The sequence below is a fragment of the Falco cherrug genome, chromosome 4, assembly GCF_023634085.1.
Source record: "Falco cherrug isolate bFalChe1 chromosome 4, bFalChe1.pri, whole genome shotgun sequence".
NCBI lineage: Eukaryota > Metazoa > Chordata > Aves > Falconiformes > Falconidae > Falco > Falco cherrug.
This window is the reverse complement of record NC_073700.1, coordinates 44,569,011-44,584,652: the sequence shown is the minus strand read 5'-3', so window position 1 is coordinate 44,584,652 and position 15,642 is coordinate 44,569,011. Positions and strand designations below refer to the sequence as shown.

Genomic DNA, 15,642 nt, shown 5'->3' with positions numbered 1-15,642 from the left:
TGTGTGCACAGGGGGCCTTTGCACGGGGGCTGCATGTGTCAGTTGGGAGGGTGCAGGGGCCAGGTGTGTGTGCAAGGGGGTGTGTGCACAGGGGGTGTGCATGGCAAGGGTGTACAGGGTGTGTGTGCAAGAGGGGCTGCACACAGGGCATGTGCATGGTGGGGTTTGCAAGGAGGTGTGCAAGGGGGGCTGTGCACTGGGGCTGTGCGTGGTGGGGTGTGCAAGGGGGGCTGTGCACAGGGACTGTACAGGGTGTGTGTGCAAGGGGGGCTGCGCACAGGGCATGTGCATGGTGGGGTTTGCAAGGGGTGTGTGCAAGGGGGGCTGTGCACTGGGGCTGTGCGTGGTGGGGTGTGCAAGGGGGGCTGTGCACAGGGAGTGTATAGGGGGTGTGTGCAAAGGCATCTGTGCATGGTAGGGTGTGCAAGGGGAGCTCTGCACATGATGGGGTGCACGGTGTGTGTGCAAGGGGGGGTGCACGGCCCGGTGAGCACAGGGGGCGTGCAGGGAGGTGTACACACAATGCACGACTAGAGGGGTTGCAGCGTGCAGGCGTGTGCACGCGCAGGGTGTGCTTTGTGTTGTGTGCGGCGTGCAGGGGGTGAATGCACGGCGGTGAGTGCGTGTGCAAGAGGCTGTGTGCACGGCTTTGTGGGGGGGGGCGGGGGGGCAGCGTGCACAGAGCGGCGCAGGGCTTGCACGCACAGCTCCGTGCTGGGGTGCGCTACGTGCACGCTGCTGCAGTGTGCAGGGGGTGCATGATGCGGGGGGGGGGTGTTTGGCGTGCGGAGGGGGGGCAGGCACAGCGGTGCCCGGAGCGTTGCATGGTGCAGGGGCGGTGCGTGGTTCAAGGGCGGGGGGGGCCCGGGGGGCTGTCTGGTGCAGGGGGTGTGCACATTGCGCGGGGGGGGTTATGGTGCAGAGCGTGCATTCTGCAGAGGGTGTGCACTGTGCCCGGGGCCGGGGGGATGCCCGCTGTGGCGGGAGGAGGGGGGGGATGCCCGGTGCAGGGGGGGCGCGGGGGGGATGCCCGGTGTAAGCCCTGCGCGGCTGCGCGGGCGCCGGGAGGATCCCGGGGCCGTGTGCCCGCCCCCCCCCGCGGGTTCCCCCGCCCCCGCAAGTGGAGCAGCCCGTTGCCATGGCAGCGTGTCCCCCCCCCCCCCCCCCCCCCCGCGGGCTGCGCACGGAGCCAGCGCGGCCCCCCCCCGCCCCGGGGGGGGGGGGAATCCCCGGAGGGGCGGGGCGGGGAATCCCTCCCCTCTCCGGCAGCGGGGAACCCCCCCGCGGCGGGCACGGGCACCCCCAGTAGCCGCTTCGCTGGGGGGGGCGGGCACACCGGGACCCCCCGGCCTGCGGCGCGGGGCGGTGTTCCCTCGTTAACCCCTTCCTGCCCCCCGGGATTCCCCCCACATCCCGCCTTTCCAATGGGGGGGGGGGGGGGCGTTAACCCCACACTTGTACTGGGGGGGGTCCCATGCCCCCGCTGAGGGATTCCCCCCTTTGTAACGGGGGAACCCCCTCCCTGCACTGGGGAGGTTTCCCAACAACCCCTCCCTCGCAATGGGGGATCCTTCCCCTGGACTGGGGGGGCAAAGCCCCCCATTAGCCCCCTTCCACCCCCCATGCACTGAGCAGAGCCTCCAGGACCCCCGGGGAGGGGGGGCCCTGCCTGCCGCAGCCCCCCCTGCAGTCACTATCAGAACATTCCCCCCCCCCCCCCGGCCCCCCCGGGGGACAGCACTGCCGCAGTGCCGAGGAGGAGGAGGAGGAGGAGGAGGAGGGTGGGCTCCGCTGCACAAAGCCAAGAGCCCAAGGCCTCTGCACCATGGAGGGGGGGAGCGGGTGAGGTTCCCCCCCCAGCGATGGGCGGGGGGGGGGCACCCTGCAGCCTGGGGGACATGGGGACCAGGGAGGGGGGGGCTCAACACTCACGTGGGCTCGTTATTTCAGCACGGAGGACCGGCAGGCAGGGCGCAGGCAGCGCGGGGGGCTTCGGCAGCGCGTCAGCTGCCGGCAAGGGCAGGGCAGCTGCCTGCAGCCTCCTCCATCGCTGCGCCTCAGCCACGCACCCCACAACCGGCTGGGGAGGGAGGCACAAAGAGCCCTCCCCCCCCCCCAGCCGAGGAATCCCCAATCCAGGCAGGAACCACGAAACAAACTCCAGCAGGATTCTGAGCGGCCGTTTCAGGGGCGGAAAGCGCCCCCCGAGTCCGGGAACCCACAGCCCTCCACCCTTTATTCCTTCAACAACTCCACAGGGTTTGGGGGGGGATGCGTGTGCTGATTTTTAATAGGGTTCAAACACAACAAACTTCTCACAGAAAGGGGAGACACGGGGTGCGTTCCTCCCTGTCTTTACCGGCTGGGCTTGGGGAGCGGCACACACCGGCAGGGGCTGGCCCCACTCCTTCAGCCCGGTTCTGCAAGCAGAGGGTGGGGGAGCCCCAAAACACGGCCCCAGGCTTTCACCTTCAGCTCGAGAGCATCACACCCCCTCACTGCCAAGGTGCAAATGCCTCTGCAGCCTGGTAGATCCTTGCAACCCTCCCTGCCCGCTTGCGGCGATCCCCTGCAGGGGTGGGGGCCACATGCTCCCCGTTACCCGGCTCGAGATGAACCCAATTTCTTTAATACCGTCAGAAGAAACCCCAGCGGGATGCCAAGCCCGCCATGAGTTTGTCTCTGTTTTGCAGCCCTGGTTATACACACCGGTGAGCGCCAACTGCTGCCTGGCCAAGGGTTTAGACCTTAGGAAGGAATTTCGTTCCCAAAGGAGACCAGAAGAGATGTGAAAGAGGAGAGGGAAGAGGAAAACCCAGCGCCTGCTCAAGGCAAGGGGCAGGACTCTGCCGTGGCTCTGGGGCTAAGCCTCTCCAGCCCTGCCCCAGTGCTGCCGTGGGCTCCCAAGGGAGCTCACCGATTTCTTTTTGCCTGGGCCAGCGGAGAGACCACGGGGCTCTGGCCGGAGGGGAGCAGGGGCGGCACAGCCAGGTTAGAGCCTCCGTCCAGCAGCGGAGGAACGGAGGAAGCTGCGGAGCTGACAGTCCCACATCCCTCTTCCACAGGTCCACAGGGCACCTTCTTGCCTGCGAGCAGGCAGGGGAAGAAGTGATGGGAGAAGCAGCAGCTTCCCTTCTCGGGGCAGTTCTTGGGTAGAGCAGGGTCGCAGCCCCGTCAAGAACCCTCCTGTCCCACCAGCAGTGCGTGAGGCTCTGGACAAGGCCACCAGGAAAGTCACACAGAGAAGTCTGGCACCAGCGTCCTGTGCGGACAAGGCAGGAACCACGCTGTGCTGTGTTATTTCTCCCATTCCTCCTTGAAGATGGAAGGTTATTTTCCCTCTTCCCCACAACCCCGTGCTGGCAAGAGCTCCTGCTCCTGTTGTGGTTCTTTCTCCCGCCAGGCAAGACCAAGAGGAGGGAGGTGGCTGGCAGCAGGCAGGGCCAACAGCAATCCCGGCCTGGAATCTCTTCAGGGACATCCCAGCAACAGTGGGTAAGTGCCTTCTTCATGGACAGTTGCAAAAATTCACCCTGCCAGAGCGTGAGGGTGCAGCGCAGCCATGGTAGAGACAGGGATGAATGCGGTTTGGCTCAGATCAGGTCTGTGAGTGGGTTAACGCACAGTGCTAGCCAGCGTGGTGGGGTCCCTACCTTGGCAGACAGCAGCACTGACGTTGCACCTTGCACGTGCTGCCCAGGCTGAAGGTTTGGGAGAGAGACAGTAGCTTTTCTCGTAAGACAACAACCAAATTCAGAAGCATGGGAGTAGTGTTAGTCTGTCCAGGTTGCCCTGCACCAGCTGCCTGTGAAGGGGTGAGCACGGCGGGGGGACGGGCCGTCAGTGACAACGGCAGGATGCTGCAGGGTCCCGAGGCAAGCCGTGGCCTCCTGCTTAACTTAAATCCAAGAACAGAGAAAGACAGAAAGTGGGGGCAGGGAAGGGAAAAAAAAAGAGAGGAGGTTCCTTGTGTCTCCTGTTTTCATCAGAGCAGAGCCTTGGGGCTCCAGCCCACTGTCCGTGGGGGATGATCAGCTCTAGTTCTACTTTTGGCTGTTGTAAGCCTTGTGCCTCTGGTTCATGGGGTTTTCTGGAGACTTCATCCACTCCTTCTTGAGGAGCTGCTTGAGCTGGGACAGGCGCATGTTGGGGTTCTCTTGCTTCAGGCGTGGCAGATTGACTTCTTCAAAAGCTGTGAAGGCAGCTTTCATCCGGCGCTCGGGGTGCCGGTCCAGATCATTGGCAACGCTGCCGGGAGGGAATTCAGAGGGAGACATGCGTCAGAGACACCTCCCTGCAGACACCAGCCACTCGCCCCGCTCTGATCCCCTGTCAGTGCAACCAAGTGTGTACAGAATAACTCGGGTGATAAAGCAGAAAACCCCGTGATACTTCCCCTGCCCACTTCAAATACTCTCCACAGAACAACAGGGCAGGGGATGTGTCCTGTCCTTGCTGTGGAGATAGAACATCAGTGTCAAAGCGTAAAATGAAGCTGGTTCTGGGGGAGGCTTTATCTCCAAGAATTTCTCCTAAGGAAAGCAATGCCTTCAAAGGAGAGCAGCAGTAGCATATGGCCACATACCTGAGGACAGCAATGGCATCTTCAATTGTCCTGGCCTCCACCGATCCTTCCTCCAGTACCCTTCTGTTGATGTTTTCTTCCAAGGGGACCTCCAAGTGAGTCTTCTCCTTCTCCACTGCAGAGGCAGGCGGGGAAAGGGAGAGCCGTTAATGTCAAATCCAGCCCACACAGAACCCTCAGAAGAGGGTTTTCCAGAGCACTCTGAAGAAAGTGCTGAGAAAACCCAGCCAGAGTTGAGTCCCGGTCCTGGAAGTGTGCCTGCTCTGCAGCTCTGTTTCTCCACCTCAAGGTGACAGGACGTTTCTTTCCCCCCCATTTGGGTGTTAGACCCAGACGCAGCAAAACATGCAGCACAGAGCAGAGCTGCAAGCAGTTCTTGCTTTCCAAACATTTTGTCCTTCAGAGACAGTAGGTAAAAAAGGAACAGCCCTCCCCTTCCCACCTCCCAGCCCCCCCACGGCTGTCAGGGCCTTTCTATGGTATCATCGAACCTGTATCTGCATTCTCCTTCTGCTGCTGGTCTTTTCTGATTGTCTCCTCGATCTGGGCCCTGGTGACTTTGCCCGGAGTGACCTGCTTGGGCGACTTCCCTTTCAGCTTTGAGTCTTCCTCCTCCAGCAAGCGCTGCAGCTCCTTCTTGCGCTCCAGCTGCTCCAGCCGCCGCTTCTCCCTCTCTTCCTGAAAGGGAGAGAGGACCAGGTCACCTCCATCCTTACACCTTGGTAAGGCAGAGGGATCAAACCATCCCTTACAGGATCAGGGAACCCCGCTTGAACAGGAACAGGCACCTCATTTCTGCAGCTAATGCAGCACTGACCGCACCTTATCAGAAAGGACGTTGGCTGTTTCCCCCTGACCTCCAGAGAGACAGCGATAGTCCTTTCAGAATAGTAATTCCCCTGTCCCTGCCCTGTCTGCAACCATGAGCTGGCTCCCCATGATGTCAGCACTGCGAAACACAACCCTGCTATCGAGAAGGAGCAGGAGGTACCAGTCAGGACCGCTGACAATCAGATTAAATTTTCCATTTTAATTTTAATAAGTGGTCAGAGGTTGAAAGTTCAGCAGTTGTTCGAGACAAGCCAGTCAAGAGGCTGAATTTGTCCTCAGGTCTGGCTCACACCCCTCCCCACGAGCTGGGACAGGCTGTTAGACCAAATCCAACAAGCACTGCAGCTCTTGTAGTAATTTTAAAGTGCTCCAAAAGGAGTTTAAGAGCCACTTTGCCCTCCAAGGCTCAGGGAAGAGGGTGACAAGACCATGCAACAGGCCCTCAGGGGCTTTCAGCACTTTGGCTTGGAGGTTTTTTCCTCCTCTCCCAAAGCCTGTATGGTCTGGCAAAAAGAAAGAAACAACAAGTGAACATCTCTGTCTGGAGCAGCATCACATGCTGCAAAGCATTTTGCATTGAGGTTAGTTATATGGACACTTAATTATGGCTCTCATCCATTATTCACAGGGATGGCACAACAAACTGATCGAGCGTTAATGGAACTGGTTTACTCAAAGGCAGCTGCGCAGCCAAACCACCCCGGCAGTAACGCAACCTGCTGCCTTCATCGGTGTTTAAGGAGTAGGAGCAGAATTACACACGTTGGGGTAGGGCCCACATTGGAGATGGTAAGCAGGTCTGGGGTTTGAGACACTATTGAAAAAAACAACCCTGTAAGTTGCTCCACAGCTCAAGAGTTTAAAGAAAAACCTCATCAAAACACAGAATCAAAGCCCACAAATGCTGAATCAAAACACACCCTCAGGCTACTGCTGCTTCTGTCAAGTGCAGCAAGGACCAGGCCTTTAATTCCGGCCGGGAAGGGATGGCTCACCTAGCCTCATTGGGAGCAGCTGGGGCCAAGGATGGGAAAAAAGCCATTAGAGGGATGAAGCCTTTATTACAACTGGCAGTCTTCAAATTCTTGGTCATTAAGTGCTTAGTGCCAGTGCCTTGAGACACAATGCCCTGGCAACTGGACCGTGCATGATTTCAAAGTGTAAACTTATTTCTTTAAGACACCCGCTTTCCCTGCCCGCTGCTTTCCTGTCAGGCCTCTCCCTCTTCTAGTAAAGGCTGAGTAAACAATTGTACTCAGTCTCCCAGATTAGGAAGGATTTTGGCCACTCTTGGAATGGGGAGGGTGTCACAAACGGAGGAGGAAGACTGTTTCTCCCACCTTAAAAATTTATGCTCAGGGGTATGCCTGAGCAAGAACAGCCACGGTGCTTTGCCCATCCTCACTCAGCACAGCGCAGGGCAGGGCAGCTCCAGCTCCAGCTGGGATCTCCGGCTTGGCCACCAGCCTCCGCTTGAGCATCAGGCAGTTTTAAGGAAGAATGCAGGAGAAATCCCAAAACGGGAGAGATTAATATGCTAACACAGAAGGAGTGCCACAGAAATCACAGAAGGTCCAGCAGGCAGAGTAAGCCATTTAATTAGATGTAAAGCACATGCAAGAGAAGCAGCACCGCGCATTCAGGACACTGGTATCATGCCCGGAAGGGGGGCTAGTGCAAAGAAACTGTCCCCACACTGCTCATCCCAACTCTGACGCTCAGGGGTGACTGAACAAGGTAACCCAGAGAACCTGCTGGCATGGTGAGCACCTCAGCAAGGCTGCAGGTGTGGTTGTGACTTGAATAATTCAGGAGACAGATAAGGATTGAATACACAAGTACTAATGACCTAAGGGAAGGGGAGCAAGACATTCCAAAACAGAAATGTTATTTATAGTTAGAGAAGATTATCTTTTACCCCTGCTTATTACAGAAAGGGAACTGTCCTACAAGGCAGCTAGCTCAGCAGCCTGTCTCACATCACACAGCCCCAGCTGGGATGACAACACGTCTGACAGAGCAGAAATTCAAGGATAATGCTCTGCTGCTGTTAGCTCCTTTCAAACAAAACACTCCAAAGGGACACATCCACTTAGTGAAGGGGAAACAGAGGTGCAAGCAGGGTGCAGAGCCTTCCTCCTGCACTTCGTGCTGCAGGGGACATCCAATTACTCCTCTGCCCCAGCTGCCAGTGTACGCTACTCCCTGCTCTCTGACATTTACAATTGAGTTTCTATTTGCAGAAAGTAAATAAGCTGGCACCCGTTACTAATTTGTCACAAGACCTGCAAAATCTACATGCTCAGGTTTCCCCCAGTGGCCCATCACGTCCAGGTCTGCTCTGCACCTTTCATGGTGCTCGGAAGCAGCAGCGTGGAGCTGCCTGCTCACTGATCCCAAAGCCCAAGGGGCCTGAAGCTGTAATTTTTGGAGACTTTTCTCAGGTTGGGCCAAACCAGACTAATCCTTTATGAATCGTAAACGTCCTGATGAAAGAGAGGCTTGGATTTCTCGAAGTGAAACATACCACAAAGCTATTAGAAAATTGGAAAGGAAATTAATAATCTCCCTCGACATTGCTCTGCTCCGCAGGGCACTGGGACGAGCCGGGGGTGAGATCCATTTAGCTGGACACTCCTGTTCCCGAGGATTTGTGTGTTGAAACGCGAGTTTCCAGCCTCGCAGAGAACCGCCTGAGCAAGGAGCAATTCATTAGCTTTCAGAACAGCTTTCCACCTGCTAGACAGAAGGAGAACAAGGTTCCACGCACACAGCTTTGAGAGCAAGCGGTCAATTGAAGCAGCAGTGCTCCCAATCAACCTCTTAGCATGAGGCCCTGAGGACGGCTGGAAAGCACGCCACCAGCCTGGTGAAGCACACCGCTTCTCGCACGGCAGAAGAGCACCACAATGCAAAAATATGACGCAGTCAGAGAGCAAGTGGGGCGTAACCAGCCTGGAGTTTGTCCAAGTGCTCACCACACTCTCTGAGGTACAGCAGAGCTTGAAGACGGTGCATTGGGTTTGTGTGGCAAGGTTTTGGTAGCAGGGGTGAGGGCTACGGGGGTGGCTTCTGTAAGAAGCTGCTAGAAGCCTCCCCTACGTCTGATAGAGCCAACGCCAGCTCTGACGGACCTGCCGCTGGCCAAGGCTGAGCCCATCAGCGATGGTCGTAGCACCTCTGGGATAACAGATTTAAGAAAAGGGGCAAAACCCCCCCCGTGCAACAAATTGCAGCAGAAGAGAGGAGTGAGAATATGCGAGAGCAGCAGCTCTGCAGGCACCCAGGTCAGTGAGGAAAGAGGGCCGGGGGGGCTCCAGGCACCGGAGCAGAGGCTCCCCGGCAGCCCAAGGGGAAGCCCCCGGCGAGGCAGGCTGTGCCCCCAGCCCATGGAGCCCACCGGGGAGCAGTTTCCCCCCCACAGCCCAGGCAGGACCCCATGCCGGGGCAGGGGGCTGTGACCCGTGGGCAGCCCACGCTGCAGCAGCTCCCAGCAGGACCTGTGGCCCCGTGGGGAGGAGCCCAGGCTGGGGACCCCCCGGGGACCCCCACTGGAGCAGCTCAGGAAGAACCACTGCCCACTGGAGGACTCCTCAGGTTGGAGAAGTTGGTGGAGGAGTCTCCCATGGGAGGGACCCTGCGCTGGAGCAGGGACAGCGTGAGGAGCCCTGTCCCTGCGGAGGAAGGAGCAGCAGAGATGTGCGATGAACTGACCGCAGCCCCATTCCCTGTCCCCTGCGCTGCTGGTGGGGAGGAGGGAGAGAAATCGGGAGTGAAGTTGTGCCTGGGAAGAAGCAGGGGGGTGGGGGAAGGTGTTTTTAAGTTTTGCATTTATTTCTCATTACCCTGCTCTGATTCCAACGGTAATAAATTAAACTGATGTCCCCAAGTCGAGTCTGTTTTGCCCGTAACGGTAACTGCCGAGTGATGTCCCTGTCCTCACCTCAGCCCACGAGCCTTTTGCTGTGTTTTCTCTCCCCTGTCCAGCTGAGCAAGGGAGCGAGAGTGGCTTTGGTGGGCAGCTTGCATCCAGCCAAGGTCAAACTGCCACAGACGGGATGAAACACACCCCTTCCGCTGCCCACAGGGAGTCAAAGCAGGCATGAGGAAGTTGGTTCTGGGGGTCTGAACCCCAGGCTGGTGTCATCAGGGGTCTTTCTGCTGCACCTCTGTCCCCTGCATTGCTCATTCAACCCACCAGATTTCAGTACTGCATACCTGGTTCCACGCAGACATCCTCCGAAGAGGAAGAACAGTCATTTGACCTGTCTCACATTTTATCTGAATAAGAGCTGGTGCTCACAGCTGAGTAATTCTGCACTGAATCAGAGGACAGGGGGGAGAGAAAGTCACCACTTGCCTGTCTGTGATACCACTGCAGCTGGGACCTGTCGGTACACAAGCTGCCAGCCCACACCCTGTGACCAAGGCTAATGGGAATGATAAAGGCGTAAAACTCGCACCAAGAGTCCTTGCTCCCTCGTGTACTATCTGCACTCTTCTAGCACAAGTACTCACCCTGCATTTAACTTAAATCTTTCCTCAGTCCCTGTATGTACAAGAAGTCTCCTCGCTCCTACATCACCCACACGCTCTTCCTTCGCCCTTTCCACCGAAGGCACCAAGCGAAGCTGCAGGAGAAACCTCTGCAGGACGGTGCTGCTGATGCCATGACGTGCCGGGCAAAAAGAAAGATGCCAAGGGATTTTGAGCTGCTGCTGAACAAGGAGGAATTGCTTTCCTGGCATATGGGCACTCAGCAAAGAGAGCCCAGGCAAACTACAGCCTGAACAGGGAGAAGGGCTCGTCTCCCTCAGCCAGAATGTTCCAGCGGGAGTTTGGGAAGGAGACTGAAAGATGCAGCCAAATTCCCCGCGGACACCTCTGCTCCAGCAGCAGTCCCAGCCAGTGAGATCTCCCTGTACGTACCCACAGGGCACAGAGCAGTTACACCCAAGGTCACCAGAGAGAAGGCAGCCTGACTGTCTGCGAGACCTCTGCCCTTGACAGACACCCCACCAGTCCTTTCTTCCTATAATGCTCCAGTGCATTTAATGGCTTGTCACCCTTCCAAGCCTGCCTGCAGTTTTACCCAGGACACACACGCGCCCGTGGCTGTTTCATCACGACACATTTTAGCTAATTGCACAGAGAAAACCACACTGATCAGGCTGATGAGGAGTGCTGCGCTTTGAGCTGCAGCCTAACTTTGCAGAGGAAGAGTGGGAAGGGACAGAAAAGATGAAAACACCCAAATGTTTAAAGAAAAGCAGTTACCTAGGTAAAACCCTAAGTCTTCCAGCAAGAAGGATGTACTTTGTGCTTTCCAGCCAGCACTCTCCAGGGAAGGAGACATGCTGTGACTTGTGCTGAAGTGCCAGAGGAGGAATACACACATCACAGGTTGGCGATATTAGCTCAGATGTTCCTTTATGCATCACAGAGCCACCAAACAAGTGTCACCCTCTGTTAGCAGAGATCAGCCCCAAAGGCTGCTCTCAGAGCAGGGGGTGGCAGTGTTTAAAGAAACCCCAAAACGCAGCAAAAGCCAACAACAGGACAGTCATCTGGTGACAGCGAGTCTCACGACAGCAGGCACTGCATTTTGAATACCGAGCTTCCCTACAACCGAGTATTAACGTTGATGTGCATTGCTGCCCTGTCAGCAAGACCACCAGGCTGCCACGCAGAGCCACCAAACCTCAGAACAAAACCAGAGCTCGGCACTCTCATTTATTTCACGGAGGCTCCGATGGTTATCTGCAGGGGGAAAAGGATCAAAAGGGGTGCATGGGGGTTTGGTCTTGGTCTCGGCACGTCCTGAAGGCTCTGAGCTGCTCCTGCCTGCTGGTGGTGCAGGAATTCAGGAGTGCTGCATGGGTGCACTGAGACGCCATTAACGTCTTACTGCCATCGCCTGGAGAGACGGGGAAGAGCTGGAAAAACTGGGAAGAGCTGCTCAGCGCTGACTGCGAGGTGCTGAGCACATCCTCCTACACACACCACCATCCCCTCCTCCGGGTGCTGTAGCTGAGAGCGACACGAGTCCCTCCTGCAACATATGGCCGTGGCCAGCAGCGCTATTTCCATGCCAGCACCACCCGCGGAACAGCTACTTCTCCGGGGAAGTTTGACTCCTGTTAACGGTTTGGTTTCTGCCCTCCCTAGGATGAGGATGGAAAGTCATTTACAAGCTGAGTCACGCATCCCTTCCCTGCTGGGATGCGATGGGGCACAGGCAGCTTATTCCATTCTCCGTGGGGATGTTCCAGCCTGATGGCACGGGAGAAGCAGCTGAGGAAGGTTTCACCGATTTATTTTCCCCCAGCGACCCACTCATTCCTGTTTGTTGGCCACTTGCTCACCCACACAAAGCCCCAGCCTTTACTTAAGCTGCGGCAGTGCCTGCGCGGGGCTCCCGCAGCAGGAAGAGCCCCTGTGTGGGTGCAGTGAGGCTCAGAGCCTTTCTAGCACGACAGCTCCCCATCTGAGCAGAGACTTCTGCTGCTGTGAGTTGCATGTCCCCAGGGAAGGGCCTGTGGGAAGCAAACACACGAAATCACAGCATTCAGGTGAAATTCAGACCTAGAGACTATGGCTATGCTGATGCAAGGAGAGGGGACAGCTGAGATGACGAAGAGAAATGACCTCACTGATTTTTCCAAAACCCACTCTGCGGCTCTGGGATGGACCCTGGTTTTCCAGTTAGCAATTCCAGCTCCCGGCACAGCTCCCCTCTCCAGACTCCCATGACCCTTGCCTGCAGGAGGCTGTTTTGGAAGCCCAGCCAAATAGGTCACTGTTGGCCAAGTCTTAAGTAAAGCAATAATAAGTCCTTGTTCAGGAAGTAATTAGGCAGCATTACAGGATTCTGTTGGGAACAGCACACAGGACTCCAAATTCCAAACATCAAGACACATATTAGGGGTGAACTCACGCAGATGTACACAGCACGCAGCTACCAAGGTCACGGGGACGTGCTGGCTTCCTGCCTGCCCGGCCAGTGTGCTCAAGTACAACACACAAAGTTCAGTAGCACCGAATTCACTGTGCACAAACCCAGTAACCCCATAAATCCCATTTACGTTGTTCATAGAAAGTCCTGTCTGGTTAGCGCGAGGGGAAAGAAATAATTTCAGAAGAGGCAGCTAAATTACCAACAACAACTGTTTCTAGAAAAATCCACAAAACCAGAAGGTAGATTTGTCTCATGCTGATGCTGGACAACGTTAAAATCCAACTAACCCAGAAATGAGCACTGAAGTGCTCTGTTCATCGAACAGAGGCAATCAGGCACCCAGGGCAGAGCAAACCAGAGCAAATCTTTTGAGAGACGTGTCCCGATGCAGGGCACACCAAGTCAGTGAGGGAAAAAAAGCTCTGTAATCCTTGACCCTGCAGATTCCTTTTTCCTTCTACAAAAATCAAAGCAAAATTAAGAAAGGAAGAGAAAGAAAGAAAGAAGCTAAAGAACTGCTTGGTCAAAAAAATCAAGCCCTGCAGCAGAGTTCCTGATCTTTTACTTAATTCAATTTTAAATGATTCCAACAATAAAGCTTTTACTGCCTCCCTTGGGAAGTCAGCTCTAAGAACCGCCAGATTTCTGAACTACACATCAAAGCTTACACTTACTCCCACACTCAGCTTCTTTTAGCTCCCAGAGAAGCCACTAGTTCCAACTCTTCTGCCTGAAACTAAGCACAGGACAACATGTGGAGACATAGCTACAGCTGGGGGCCAGAGGAAGAGAAGCAAGCCTGGATCTCACAGGCTTAGCAAAGGACCAGCTAGAAGATACCCTTCTACCTGACTAGCCATTCACCTTCCTTTGTTCCTTCCTCATCACGTGTTTGTCTTCATCCTTCCAGTAGGCATCTTCCAGCTCCTGCTGACGTTTGGCATCGGCTGCTGCCTTTGCCTCTGCTTTCCTCGCGCGGGCAGCAGCCGACTTGGTATTTTCACCTTGGAACTTCTTGGGCATCACTCAAGGTGCTCTGTAGAGAGGAAAAGAGGTTCAGACCCTTGCCCTGGACAGCACCTTGTGTTCACCATCACCCTGGGAAGCAGGAACAGCTGGAGTTTACATCATGAAGCGCCCCTTATTGCCTCACACTATTTCAAGATCCTGGGCAGAACAGATCTAGCAATCTCCCAGCTCACCCATGAGGAACTCTGCTCCCTCTGCCCCAGATCCTCAGTGCAGGACAGTTCCTCCTGCCTATGTATTGTGCTGCAATAACACGATAAACCAAGCTGCTGGGTTCCTGGTACTGAATCAAAAGCACAACCGCCCTGCAAGCTGAAACACTCTCTGCTGCTGAGTCAAAACGAAGCTGGGTGCTTTCGTTCTGCACCAGCAGGCTCTGAGGGGAATTCACTGCTGCCAGCAGAGAAGGATGAAGCAGCACAAACACTGCATCACGCCCTCTGACTGCACAGAAACGCAGCCTCGTGGCTCCATTTAACTTGGATAAATAGCCACACGGATGTGCTGTATTAATCTCCCCTGCATCATTAAGGCAGGAAAAGTCCTAAAAGCCAGGCACAATGGGAGCCTCAAAATGAATTAGGCACTAAGAAAAGCCCTTCTTTTCACCGCGCTGCCTGTGCAGACACCATGCTCTGGATCTTAAATCTTTACTTTTAATGGCAGATAACTATTTGCTAAGCAAGAAACAACAGAGAAGGGCTGCTGGTTAGGGACAGCTGCTTCAGTCCCAGGCTTTCCAAAGCCTGGGCTGGATTAAATCCCTTCTCCTCCCCAATACGTGCTCTGACCCTTCTTGAAGGGCACGATCTGGGCTGAGCGCCAGGGCAAGGCTGCGGGACAGCACAACGGTGCGTGGGAGGGTGCGGGTCGCTCCCAGTGCCACAAGGGCCCAGCCCAGCGCCAGGTCCTGCACCCAGAGCCGGCCTGCCCCGGGGCCAGAGCCCCGCTCCACACCAGTGTCCCCAGCACCCCACCGCGTCCTGGGGCCCTACAGAGCCCCCACCAGCCCTCCCCTCCCTCGACAAAGCCCCCCGGGCTGCCCACCCCCATTTGCTCAGGGAAGGGACAGCTTTCCCCCTCCACCCCTCCCCACATGCCCGGCCCCTCCCCCTCAGCCCTTCCCCGAGCACCCCAGCCCCCCTCCGAGCCCCCACCCTCCTCGGCCCCCTGCCCTCCCCCAAGGCACAGGCCTGCCCTCCCCCAAGGCACAGGCCTGCCCCCCCAGTCCTTCCTCCTCCCCTCAAACCCTCCCCAGGCCTCCCTGCCCCATCACCCCCAGCCCAACCCTTCCCCTCCCGCACCCCCGGCCCAGCCTCTCCCCTCAGGCCGGCCCCGAGACCTGAGCCCGCCGCCCGGGTCCAGGCCCGCTCCTACCCGGTCCCCACCGCTCCGGTCGTCGCGCGTCTCATACGTCACCGGTGCGCGCTGTCGCTCCAGCGGGAGGGGCGGGGCGGGGCGAGGCGAGCGACGCCGGCGACTCGTCAGGGCACGCGTCCCGCCGCCGCCATCTTTGCTAAGGGCACGGTCTGCTCTGCCCTCGCAACGCGCCGGGCCCGGTTTGCGGGGAGCGGCGGGCCGGACAACAGCCGCCGCCCACGGCAGCGCCCGTAGCGTGGCGGGAAGGCCGGGGGAGAGCCCACGCTCCGGCCGCCGCCGCCGCCTCCGTTGCCCGGCACAAAGATGGCGGCGCCCCCCCCAAGACGGCGCGGCCGAGCGGCTCCTGCGGAGGCTGTGGGCGGGGCCAGGAGGGGCGGGGCCTCACGTGATGGGCGGGGCTTAGCGGGGCGAGGCTCTTTGTTAGCTGGGTGGGTGGTGCTTAGCGGGGCGGGGGGCATTGTCACAGGGGTGGGAGGGGCTTAGCGGGGCAGACCCCGCCCCATGGGCACGGCAAGACCCCGCTCCCCATTCCCCATGTCCCGCCCATCCACCCATCCCCCTGTCCCCATGTCCCCCACTCCCCCTGTCCTGCCCCTGGCCCCTGGTCCTCCTGTCCCCATTTCCCCCTATCCCTCTGTCCCCATATCCCCCTGTCCCCCCATCCCCCACTCCCCTATCCCCCACCCCTGTCCCCATGTCCCCCCATCCCCCCTGTTCCCCTGTCCTCGTGTGTCCCTGTCCCCATGTCCCCCCATTCCCCTGTCCCCATGTCCCCCTGTCCCCCCATTTCCCTGTCCCCATGTCCCCCTGCAGTCTGTCCCCTGCATACCAGCCCAGCTGCACCCCCGGAGGGATGGGC

The 15,642-nt window shown here is 57.5% G+C and overlaps 1 protein-coding gene across 2 annotated transcripts; it reads right to left on the bottom strand.

Moving 5' to 3' along the window:
• Positions 1 to 2,159: 2,159 nt before the first annotated feature.
• Positions 2,160 to 14,937, bottom strand: CCDC124 (coiled-coil domain containing 124). Of its 2 annotated transcripts, none has more exons than XM_055708039.1 (5): positions 14,781 to 14,937; positions 13,239 to 13,410; positions 5,077 to 5,263; positions 4,586 to 4,700; positions 2,160 to 4,248 (listed from the first exon to the last, which is right to left on the bottom strand). In XM_055708039.1, exons 2-5 carry the CDS (start codon positions 13,395 to 13,397, stop codon positions 4,044 to 4,046), a joined length of 666 nt encoding a protein of 221 aa, XP_055564014.1. In that variant the 5' UTR covers positions 13,398 to 13,410; positions 14,781 to 14,937; the 3' UTR covers positions 2,160 to 4,043. The 2 variants fall into 2 exon arrangements, with proteins under 2 accessions (XP_055564014.1, XP_055564015.1); XM_055708040.1 differs by having other exon boundaries at positions 14,746 to 14,819.
• Positions 14,938 to 15,642: the final 705 nt, after the last annotated feature.

Excerpts from the sequence above, each read along its gene's own strand:
- CCDC124 (XM_055708039.1), bottom strand. The coding sequence starts at position 13,397 with ATGCCCAAGAAGTTCCAAGGTGAAAATACCAAGTCGGCTGCTGCCCGC. Across the intron at positions 5,264-13,238 it reads TGAGGAAGGAACAAAGGAAG|GAAGAGAGGGAGAAGCGGCG; the intron begins GTGAATGGCTAG and ends TCTCCCTTTCAG. Across the intron at positions 4,701-5,076 it reads GAAGGAGAATGCAGATACAG|TGGAGAAGGAGAAGACTCAC; the intron begins GTTCGATGATAC and ends CTGCCTCTGCAG.